Source organism: Diabrotica undecimpunctata, chromosome 1 (genome assembly GCF_040954645.1).
Source record: "Diabrotica undecimpunctata isolate CICGRU chromosome 1, icDiaUnde3, whole genome shotgun sequence".
Taxonomy (NCBI): domain Eukaryota; kingdom Metazoa; phylum Arthropoda; class Insecta; order Coleoptera; family Chrysomelidae; genus Diabrotica; species Diabrotica undecimpunctata.
Window position 1 is genome coordinate 17065790 of NC_092803.1, and position 12665 is coordinate 17078454.

At 32.8% G+C, this 12665-nt stretch overlaps 1 protein-coding gene across 7 annotated transcripts in view; it reads left to right on the forward strand.

Moving 5' to 3' along the window:
* tutl (immunoglobulin superfamily member turtle) overlaps window positions 1–12665 on the forward strand; it is a 500395-nt gene that overhangs the window by 437638 nt on the left and 50092 nt on the right. For 5 of the 7 annotated variants that reach the window (XM_072537593.1, XM_072537564.1, XM_072537601.1 and 2 more), the window contains 3 exons: window positions 6138–6203; window positions 11362–11547; window positions 12212–12439. In XM_072537593.1, the coding sequence (XP_072393694.1) occupies window positions 6138–6203; window positions 11362–11547; window positions 12212–12439 (480 nt within the window). The remainder of the gene's footprint in view (window positions 1–6137; window positions 6204–11361; window positions 11548–12211; window positions 12440–12665) is intronic. The other 2 variants (XM_072537584.1, XM_072537611.1) reach the window with 2 other exon arrangements.

Genomic DNA, 12665 nt, shown 5'->3' on the forward strand with positions numbered 1-12665 from the left:
CTTAAGTTATGAAACATGGCATTACTGGTGTACAATTTCCGGTGTCTTGATTGGTATAAAGATACGGTGAAAAAGTCATTCGCGGATATGTAGAAATATTCTATAAGACTATAAAAAGGTGACGAATTCTGAAGATACATTTTTGCTTCTATGTCTCAAAACGTAAGTAATAACTAATGCTGTATATATTTTTTTACATTTTGTTGTATATATAGCACAAAACAGTATGGACTACAAAATGTAGTGGCATACCCGTTATGCAACATGGAATCAACCGAACTAAGTTCTGAAAAAATCAAGAATTCTTCTTCCTTCTTCTTCCTTAGCTTTTTCCTTTTCAGGGGTAGCTATTCCTTACACAAAAATTCACTTTTTAACCATATTAATAACAATTAACATCTTGTTTTAACAAGTCTCGTTAAATTCATCTGTCTCCTCGATTAAATCTATTAGATTTGAATAAAACTGGGGATGCGCTGAGGCTGGGGGTATTAACTGAATGTAAGTTTGTTACGTTTTTTAGTTTTGTTTCAACACCTGTGTTCCCTTCAGGCCACAATGGTACGAAAAACGTAGTATACTTTGATCCGATTGAAGATTGTTTTACTATGCAAATTTTTCTTCTTATTATATGTATATCAATCGAATTAAACGTAATAGAAAAAATCGGTTGCCTGTAAAGTCGGTTTTACGGGCGAAGATTTTACGTGACAACGTCTTTTTCTCGGTAGAATATTTATTGATATGAATATTATTAAATTGCACAATAGGAACAAGGAATTGAATGAAAATAAGAATTGCACAAATTTTAACTATAGAAATATATTTTGTTTACTAAAACATTGTACATGTAAACTTAAACTTAACTAATTTCTATTTGAGTGATTTTGTTGAGGATAGGACGATGATAGGAGAAATATGAAATGAAAGGAAGTGTTTCTGCTGTAATGTGATTCAACGCGCCTAATTCTCTAGTGCTGCGCGCGCAGCGGACCGATCATGTTTGAGTGGGAGAGAGACGCAAGGCATTCGCCGGTCCGGCGGGCCTCTCTCTCGTTCGGTGACTCATCGTAACAGACGTGAGCGGGCGTTACACTTTTTCATGAGTGACTCCGAGCCACAACCTAATTTAAGACGTTGTCACGTCAAAATATCAGCGTAGTAGTCTTTATATGCGGTGATTAATCCTGAAAAGTATACTTTTTAGTTGTTGTTGCAGAGGATTAATAATACTAGAATCAGTACGATATAGAACTCTATTTTCGATAGAATATGGATTGATTCTTTGTTGCATAAACGACCTACTGGCATTTTTACTGCTTACTTTCTTGCTGTATATCCTACAAATGATCTCGAAATTGTTGTCATCATATATTTTGGTTTAAAAAGACGGGAAAAGATCCCACACTTTCTATATGTAACACCAATAATATTTACTTTGCACATTTTATAAAATTATTTAGTTATATACAAAAAAAAAACAAAATTATCTTGGGAAATATCTGTAACAAATTTTTTTTTATTATTTAAAACACTATTCCACATCAACCACGCAGGGCTATTAGTGGGATGACAAACACAATTGTTTTAATATGATTATACAGGGTGAGTCATGAGGAACTTTACATACTTCTACCATATGTAGAGTCCCTCAGGGAGCATATCATGTGGCCACTAAAAAATGTCAACTCCTCTTCTTTATTAATTAACCGGGTGATTTGTGTAATTGACCATTTATTTCATTTTACTGTAGTGTTTATACGGCTCATTTGATTTTTTAAATTTTTGCATGATACAGTACACTACTATCAAGCATTCGACTGGTATTAGCTAAACTAAAAAATTCCAGGACTGGCTTTGGAAAAATTAATTTAGGGATTCGTATTAAATATTACACCCTGTATAATTTTTTTTTAAAATGCAATAAGTGATTTTCAAACTACATAAATAGCCAATGAAAACGACATATGCGACAATGTTGTCGCACTTTTAATAAATTTTTAGTGAACGATCAAATCTTACCAAAAATAGAACAACCATAATGAAGTATCAAATTATAGGGTATTAATTTAAACAAATGTTATAAATTTCAAACATTTTAATTAAAATGAGTTCCTACAACATAATCGAATACGTAGAAAATTAACATCTTTACTGTCACTTTGTATTATCTCTATGATAGAATCAATTGTTTTTCAATTTTAAATTTTTACTCATAGATCATATTGGGGCATTATTTTCGATAAATAATAAATTAAATTGATTAAAAAGTCAAACCTCTTGTATGTGTTAGTTTTTGTTGATTATAAATGATTAAAATTTTATGTCAAATAATAATACATTGCATCAACTGTTCTAAATAAAAATAAATCTAAAAAAGTTTAAAATGAAGGTTGGCGATGACCGTTTGACGTTTCTTGATATTTTATACCCATTGTCATTATTGTCATTATTAATTGTTATTTATGTGTACAAGAATACATATCTCTTCTGTCATATCTACGTTAAGTACATTGTGTTAGTTTTGGTAGAGCTTTTGTTACTTTCGTTCAAAATGCCACATCAGTTTTCGACCACAGAATATGCAGACATAATATTTGTTTATGGATTCTGTAATGGGAATGGTAGGGCTGCTAGTAGAGAATATCGCAGGAGATTTCCTAATCGTCGAACTCCCAGTCATCCAACATTTGGGTCAGTTTTTAATTATTTGCTAGAAAATGGCACTTTTCCTAGTGGAACAACAGAGCGACATGTAGATGAAGCGCAGGAAGATGACATTATGGACGCCGTTACTATGAACCCTACAATGAGCACTAGACAAGTAAGTCGAGAACTCAATGTTACTCAATCAAAAGTAAGTAGAGTCTTACAAAAAAATAATCTATACCCATATCACATTCAAATGGTTCAGCGACTACATGCTGGAGATGAGATCGATAGGTTGGAATTTTGTAGATGAATTAACAATAATCGACCAACGCTATACAGGACACTATTTACAGATGAAGCCCAATTTACCAGAGACGGGATAAATAATTTACGAAATTCACATGTGTGGGCAGAAGAAAATCCCCATGCTATTCGAGAACGTCGTTCTCAGTTAAGGTTTTCGGTTAACGTGGGGATTGGTGTCATAAATAACCAATTAGTAGGTCCTTACTTTTTTGATGGTCCTTTAACAGGGCAGATCTATTTGAACTTTCTACAAAATATTTTGCCGAATTTGCTTGCCAACGCGAACGTTGCTATCCGAGGGATGTATTTTCAGCATGATGGGGCACCCCCACACTTTTTACTGGCAGTGAGACAACATCTCAATAATGTTTATGGCAACAGGTGGATAGGACGTGCAGGTCCTATTTCGTGGCCTTCAAGATCCCCTGATTTCAATTCCGTTGATTACCATATTTGGGGACGATTGAAGCAACTAGTTTACGCAGTGAATATTAATAACCGACAACAATTAATTGATAGAATTATACATTGTTGTAATACTATTAGAAACGATTCCCAGAGTATCCGTAATTCAATACATCAATTAACAATTCGGCAACAAAAATGTATTATTGTAATTATTGTGTAAAAAGTGTATATGTAAAAAAATTATTGTATCTTTTCCAGTTCTAATTTATGGGTTTATCATAACTATGTACATATTTTTAGTTTTTTTTTTAATTGTTCTTCGTTATTGTTAGTAGTTACTGTTTTTTGTTGTGCAGTGACTCATTTTATCATTTCAATTAAAATGTTTGAAATTTATAACATTTGTTTAAATTCATTACCTTATAATTTGATACTTCACTATAATTTGATCGTTCACTAAAAATTTAATAAAAGTGCGACAACATTGTCGCATATGTCGTTTTCATTGGCTATTTATGTAGTTTAAAAATCACTTATTGCATTTTAAAAAAAATATATACAGGATGTAATATTTAATACGAATCCCTAAATTAATTTTTCCAAAGCCAGTCCTGGAATTTTTTAGTTTAACTAATACCAGTCGAATACTTGATAGTAGTGTACTGTATCATGCAAAAATTAAAAAAATCAAATGAGCCGTATAAACACTACAGTAAAATGAAATAAATGGTCAATTACACAAATCACCCTGTTAATTAATAAAGAAGAGGAGTTGACATTTTTTAGTGGCCACATGATATGCTCCCTGAGGGACTCTACATATGGTAGAAGTATGTAAAGTTCCTCATGACTCACCCTGTATACATTAAATAGTATAATACAATTTTATATCTCTTAAATAATTTAATACATTTAAATTTTTATCTGTCAGGATGGATTTGGGGTCGTCTGAAATTCCATGCATTCTTCTTTAATTTTGGAAACATGGGCAGTCAAGCAGGAAGTGTTTCACTGTTAATGAAGAGTAGCAGTTGTTGCAAATTGGTGGTGGATCTTTACTGATTATAAATTTGTGTGTGACAACAGTATGATCAATTCTTTAATTACTTGATTTCGTCTACTTGTGGGGTTATTCAAAGAGCTGTTCACCTTTGGGCATATTGAGTTTAATTTGGTTGCTGAATTTTCGCAGTAATTTTGCCAAATGTTATTGCAATGAACTTTAATCAGCTGTTTCATGTCACTATAAGGATAGTTTGTAATTTTTGTGGTATCTTCAAGTTGATACGGCTTGTAGTTGGCTTTTAATATAGCTGTGTTCTCGCCTGTGAGTATACTACAATTTATAGGTAAATGTATGGTGTAGGAGTTTTTTTCATCAGAATAGTAAGCAGCAGCATGTCCATCCAGCATCCAAGATTTGTAAGTATTTGGGGTAATAGGATATGATTTCTGCAAAAAATGTTTAATTATCGAGAAGTTTGTATTTGATTTGGGGTACTTACTTAGTGTTAGGTCAATGGTCAGTAGGCGGGTTGTCCATGGAGGAGAAATTGCATTTGTATATAGTAATATACTAAGTTGATCCGTGTTAAAATTTGTGACTTTTATTCTTTCTATTAGAGGTATACAGTTTGTTGTCTTTTTAAAAGAGAGGATGCCAGGGTGGAAAATTTGAGAGAAAAGAGGATGGTTTTGAGTTGAAACTTTTGGCCATGTAGTTTAGTGATAATTTTTGTCGCTTTATGTTTAGAGGTAGCTAGAACTAGTGGGACTAGTTCTAAATGCACCAAGTGCCAATCTCAAAGCTGTAATTGAATACTGTTAAGCTTTTTTAAGGTAGTTTTGCTTGCGGCCTTATAACCAGTACAACTGTAATCTAGTTTACTCCTAATGAGCGACCTATATAAGTTTATTAATATTTTAGTATCTGCGCCCCAAACTTTATTAAACATAATTTTGAGTATATTTAACCTAAATTGGCAGGAATGTTGTAGTTTGTTGATATGAAAGTTCCAAGTTTTTAACGTCCAATTTTCAAGCCGAGTTACAAAAATTTGTAAAATTTTAGTTGTCGATTTTATATTGATTGATTTAGTATAAACGACGATGTCGTCTGCATAAATACTGGCTTAAATGGGTGCTCTAATTTCATAAATAAAACTATTGATAGCAATACTTATTATGGACTTATTATGGAACCTTAAGTGGTTTCATTATCTAATGTAACAATAGTTGTTTGTTTGTACGTTTGTTAAAGGTTCTACCAGTTTGACCGATGTAAGTTTTTGGGCAGTCACCACATAGTAAGTTTGTATACACCACTGTGTGACTGCTTTTTCTTTTGGCTCTAATATAAAAACAAAATGATGTGTCCAGAATGTGGAGATTGGATAATATAATGAAGAATTAAAATCGACTCAAAATAATCGAAAAGATTTATTTTTACTTCAAGAAAGTGATAGATGGATAGACTTTTAGATTTTTTTAGACAGTTTTATTTTTACTTTGCAACAGTCGCGTTGTTAGTTGTATTTAATTTCAAATTTACTTATAGTTAAATTCCAAATATTGTTGATGTGATATTGGTTATATTTGAGAATTTATATTTTGGACGGTGTATGATCTTTATCAACAGTTTCGAGACATTTGTGTTTTTGCACAATAGCAAATACTAACCATCTATAAATCATAAATAACATGTTTTAACTAATTGATATTTCCTATAATGTAACTAACTCTATTATTATTTTATTGCTTCCTATGGATAGAAGTCGGACAACAGAAACCCATAAAAATTACACCCACACCTTTTATGACTCCCAACGATGATGCGGGTAAGACGCATGCGAAAATCTCATTTTTGTAACATGTTGAAAGTAATTTTTGTGTAATATATGTACATAAATGTTTATTGTGAAAGTAAGATTTTTACAAAATGCTAAAAAGTTTTAAACAATTTACTGAAAAACTTTTTTGTTAACATATAACGGAGATGCCACGTGATTGTTTATTATCGTCAGAGATTCAGTTTACTTTAGAAATGAAAAATATATTTCCCATCTTGATTTTTTGTTTTAAAAAAGTGTGATTCAGTTAAAAAAATATTGATGTGTTTTTTTTTAATATATCTATTTGAAAAAGCTAAAACGATTATAGTGTATTTTTATGTATGAGAGAGTAATAAAACAATAAATTATGTATGCAAATCCCTAAACTGTTGATACGGGTGACTCAATGAAAAACAGATATTTGTCAACAAGTTTACAGAAGTATATAGGAAAACAATTTTAAATTGAGTATGACCACCAGGTATAAAGGTTGGAGCAGAATAGAATACAATAGTTGTGAGGTTTACTAATCCCTAAATAAGGTTGCCAGTGTCGGAGTGATGGAGGTTAACAGGTACTAATGAATTTGCAAGAAATGTAAGATGTTTATTTTATTGGTTATATATAACCAATAAAAGTTTAATAAGTACCTACCTATTTGCAAAATAAAGTTTAATTCTTTAGATAAAATAAAACGTTTTATTTTATCTATTTGCAAAATAAAGTTTAATTCTTTGCCTATTTGCAAAATAAAGTTTAATTCTTTAGATAAAATAAAACGTTTTATTTTATCTGAAATGAGTGCATTCCACGAAGTAAGGGTTTCAACAATCAAACATTTAATTCTTTAATTCCAGGAATCTACGACACTAATTGACTAGATAATTACCTTCTAAACTTATTCCACAGAAAATGTGATAGTGGGTTTTTCCATTTTGTATATAGGAAGGTCCAAGTGGCGTATTCAAAATTCTTAACAGTTCACTAAAAGTAGGTACTTCAGTTGCAAGGTGCAGTTTATTGTGTATACTAGTGTTATGGAAAATTTGGAAGTGCCGTGTAAACGCCGAAAAATTGGTCCTCTAACAGTTAATGAAAAAACATTAATATTTAATTGTTTTAAATCATTTACAGACAAACGTTTATGTGAAAGTGTTGATGAGACCGTTGAGTTAGTTAGCAGTACACTTGGTGTTGGGAAATCTACGATTTACAGAGTTATTAAAGAAGAGAAATGTGGTAGTTTTCAAATGCCACGTAATGCTCCAGGGAAACCAAAATTTCAAATAGAATATCATTTTAAAGAATGACTTCGACGCAAAGTGCATGAATTCTTCTTTAGACAAGAATTTCCAACATTGGATAAAGTTCTTGTCTCAGTTCGAGATGATAAGGATTACCCAGAAATGAGTCGAAGTACGTTATGGAAACTTTTAAAAGAAATAGGCTTCCGCTGGAAAAAGAATCCCAGAAAGTCTATTTTATTAGAAAGAAGCGATATTGTCATATGGAGAAGACATTTTCTAAGAACCATAAAGGAAATGAGAAACCAAAAAAGAAAAATATTTTATCTTGATGAAACATGGATCAACGAGGGTCATACACCAAATAAATTTTGGCAGGATGAAACTGTTACAAGTCAAAGACACGCTTTTGTAAATAACTTATCTACTGGTTTAAACCCACCATCAGGAAAGGGACGCAGGCTGATAATAGTACACATTGGCAGTTCAGACGGTTTTGTTGAAGGTGGTTTATTAACTTTTGAATCAACTCGTACCGGTGACTACCATGAAGACATGAACGCTGATGTCTTTTAAGAATGGTTCGAACAAATGATAGATCTTCTTCCTAAGAACTGTGTAATAGTAATGGATAATGCAAGTTATCACTCCAGACTTATAGAAGGACTGCCCACAACCAAGTGGTTAAAAAAAGACTTGCAGAATTGGCTGAGTTCAAAAAATATTACGTACCATCCTGGATCTATAAGAAAGGAACTTTATTCGTTGTGTGCCCTTCATAAAGAAAAATTTTAAAAATACGAAATTGATGAAATTGCCAAAAATCGTGGAATGACAGTACTTAGATCCCCACCATATCATTGTGAATTAAACCCGATTGAACTGGTATGGGCACAGATAAAGAGTGAAGTTTCAAGAAAAAATACCACTTTTAAAATTCATGATGTTAAACAGTTGTTTTTGGAGACCGTAAATAATGTAAAACCTGAAAACTGGGAAAAGGCAGTAAATTACACTATTAAAGAAGAGGAAAAAATGTGGAAGCTGGACAATATTACTGATAAAATGATCGAGCCAGTTATTATAAATCTTGGTTCTGAAAGTTCATCTTCTGAATCTGATTTGGATTTGTAACAAGTAGCTGTAAGTTTTATATTAATATTTTTATTCATCTATTTAACATACCTTAGACGGTTTTAAAAACTCTTTTTCTCTTTTGTAATTTTTAAAAATTAAAAAAAAAGTGAATTTTTTAAAACCCTTTTTAATGTAGGCCAGTCAGTTCTAATATAGTGTGTGATAAAAGAGGTCACTTTTGTTTACATACACATAACACTTTATAACACTGAAATAATTCATTTATTTTTTACAATTATTCAAAGTAATTTTTCAATTAATCTTGAGCACGCCCATGGAGTGGTCGGAGCTACCAGTTAAAATTATGCTAATTACTCTCTCGTTCATAAAAGTAAACTATAGTAAAATAGTTATTGATGTATTAAGAGCGAAAAATGATATGTGTTTGCCCGAAAATAAAACAATAACGCGGTATTTGATCATAATACATACATTTTTTTACAATCACTTAATAAAATGAAGCCATTTTTAAATCAACTTTATTACAACAATTTATAATAAATGGTAGACTGGATCCATTAGTATACTTTTTATTTCTAATGTTTTCAGTCTTTAATAATTGTTTACGTCACAAACTATACTTAGTGTAGAGCTTGTGTGCTGGTTATGTGTTACTTATTGTAGAGCTGTCAACGCCAAATGGGACAAGGTTGAGTGACAGTTTCGGTTCTTGTGAATGCACGAGAACAGACATTGCAATTCACATTTTTTTTCAATACACCATAAGCATGTGCACACAATATACAATTTGTAAAGTTATTTTTCTTATTTATCATTAAATTCGATATAATTTTGAGTCATCTCAGTTATTTTTAATATCCAATACTAGAAACAATAATCCCTTATTCGAAAGAAAGATTTGGACTAATGTTATGATAACTGTATGGGAAATGCACTCATCCCATTTACCTACAGCATTAAAAGTTTTGAGCTGGTAGGGCTCTTTCCGTTATGTTGAGCTCGAGTTGACTTGGTACGTCGGAGTATCTCATAAAAATTTGCTTACGTATCTAGATGTTAAGAGCAGTACCGCTTTCTGCATGATAAAAATATCCACTAAAACCCAGTTGTGTTAAAAAAAACAAATAGTAGAAGATATAATATGTATCGTCTGAGTACTTTTCATTCTCCATTGTCTCCTTATTTGTACCTCAACATCTCTAGACATGGTGATCTTCTTGTTGTATTCAACAAGCAGATTATTGTGTATTGTGTTGGTTATCTAGGTAGTTTATTACCTAGTATGAGATCCGGTCTATTGTGTTGGTTGTACTGGTTGGTCTGTGAGCACAGTACGATCCCAATATAGCTTGTAGTTGTCATTTCAAGCGAACTATCAGGGGCGCATTGGTAATAAGGTAGATGATTGGTTTGGAGAACTCCAAGTTTGTTGGCTAATTCTTAATGAAGAATCTTTTCTACTAAGTCATGCCGGTCTTTATAATCAGTATCGACAAACGCCTGGTAGCCCCTGGTAAAATGTTAGGTTGTTTTTTTAACTTGGCATCCATATCGGGATTTGTCGTTTTGGACTGAGTCTTTAATTATGTATTTCTGGTCCAGGAAGACAATCTTGCTCGGGCTTCCATACAGAGTTTTCGTCACTTTCAACGCCTCACGTTAGAACGTAGCGTTTTATGCCCATTGTCTAATTCTAATGTAAGAGAATAGATTCAACGCAAAGGATCCTTCACCTCAGACGGTTGAAGCTCTCTGCAGAGCGTCCAAGGAAAGATAGGATGCCGATGGATTCCTAGATCCAGTTTCCCTTGAGATGATAGGTGTTTGATTTCCGTAAAAGACGGTCAGATAGAAATCAGAGCAAGGGCTAAGAAGGGACTGCAAAAAAAATTAAATACAATAGATGGCCCCCAAAGACTTCCAACTGTATGGAAACCATCTGTACAAAAAAACGTAGAAATCAAACACAATAAAGTAATTTGAAGAAAAAGACTCCGCCAATTTGCATCCTACAGGACCAATAACAAGACGCGTAGCAAAGTATTAAAGCCACGTTGATAAAAAGTTCGCCAAAACAATGTTTTTTTTTTTGGATGAAAGATATTCACCGCGGAGTCAAACCCGGAAAACTATAGAAATAAATTATAGCTTTAATATTCATTTAAGTCTAAAATTATGACCGGCTGTGAGCCATAATTCTGAAAGAACAATTATATCTGTATGGTTTATTACTATAAATAGATCTACAGTTCCATTGCAATATGGTTAGTTTTTTGGTAATAATTTTAGATGCCATTTTCACTATCTGTAAGAACGAATTCTAAATTATCTTCATTATTATCGAAAATTCAAATAATATTGTCTTTGATCTTACTCAATTCAATTTTTTATTAATTATAGTTTTTATTAGTGAATATATCTGTGAAATAAGTTTTTCTCGACAAAAATTGAAATTATTCTGTTGTAGTGGGTGTGTATTAAGATAATACTGGATAACTTAAACTTGGGGTCTGGGAAGGAATCTGAGTTCTCCACCATTTATTTGTTTTTGATTCTAATGATGAAGAACCGGTCAAAGACTACCCCGAGGGTGAAGTCAGTAATGAACCTGGTTCTAATCCAATTGTGGATACGCCAAATTGGCAACTAGTAAAATTGTTTTCTGCATAAAATTGAACTAGGCCACGATTATTGGAGACAAACAAAAACAAACATTCCAAATCTATCCAACCTTGGCATCTCCGTTCTTCATGTGATTTGGTAGCTCGTAGCATTGTGTATGTGTTTGCACGTAAATCAAGATGTCGTAAATAATTTGTTAGGACCAAAACCAGGCGTACCTCGGAACCTGACGGTGAACGAGATCAGCAACGGGTTCCTCATCACGTGGATGCCACCCATCGAGAGAGCCGAGCTGATCGAGCAGTACGTCATCAAATACAAAACCGACGGACCCTGGAAGACGTTAAACAAAGCTCAAATTAGACCCGAAGATACCCATTACTTAGGTGAGTTATTCCCATTTCTCTACTTTACAAGAAAATATGTCAAATATTCTAAAAGCCACGTACTGTCATATCTTTAATCTTACTTGTTTTTAACTTTTGTTCTATCTATCATGTGAACCATGCACAGCAGATATAGCAAAAACTTTTAGTTTTCTGCAGTTTTTTGTCATTTGTTGGTATTGCTGTATTCGGTAAAAATAGAGTTTTTATTTCTGTGGACATGAAGTCTCGCCTGTTCTGTAAGATCAACCAACTGTTTCCATTTAAATTTGGCTTTCAGTGTTCGACATATCATTTGCAACCCAGTGAGTGAGTGAGAGTGTGAGTCCATTTCAACAAGGTTAAAGAAATTAATATTAGACTTACTATCTAAGCACAGTCTAATATTTATCTCGTTAATCTTGTTTTCCAGTACCAGTGACAATAAAGAGATTAGTTTTCCTCCGGATTCAACACGTTGATAGTTTCAACACTTTTCATATAGCTGTAGAAAACTTTTTTCCAGTTTTTATTAGATATTTGTTTCCTGTTCCCTATTGAATATGTTCTTCACTCACATTATGTCTGTCATCACTGAACCAAAAACTTTTAACTATGCTACACTAAACTAAATAACGCTGTGTATGTATATAAATAAAATTAACGTTGATTCTTTCCTTTCCAGTTAAAAATTTAGTAGGTGGACGCACTTACTACTTCCGCATCCTGGCGTACTCCGGCAAGAGCTACGAGACCAGCGAACAGGTAAAGTTCTCGGTGCCGGCTCGCGTCAAGCACAAAGCCCTCACTGCCGGCGTAGTCGGCGGCATCCTCTTCTTCATCGTCGCCATCACTCTGTCCGTTTGCGCTGTCAAAATATGTAACAAACGGAAACGACGGAAACAAGAAAAAGGTAGGTCGACTTTCAGTGGATTCCTTGTTTATTGGCGGTCGCTAGTTACGAGGGAGGAACCTGTTGCTTTTACTAATCCATGAAAAGAGTAAAACATAAAGTTGAGGATTTTTAAACAAATCAAGTTTTATAATCGTTTTATATGTTTTTTGAATTCTAAATGAAATGCACTGAATTTTTTCTGTAATTCGACACACTATAACCAAAACATTCAAAAATAATGTTT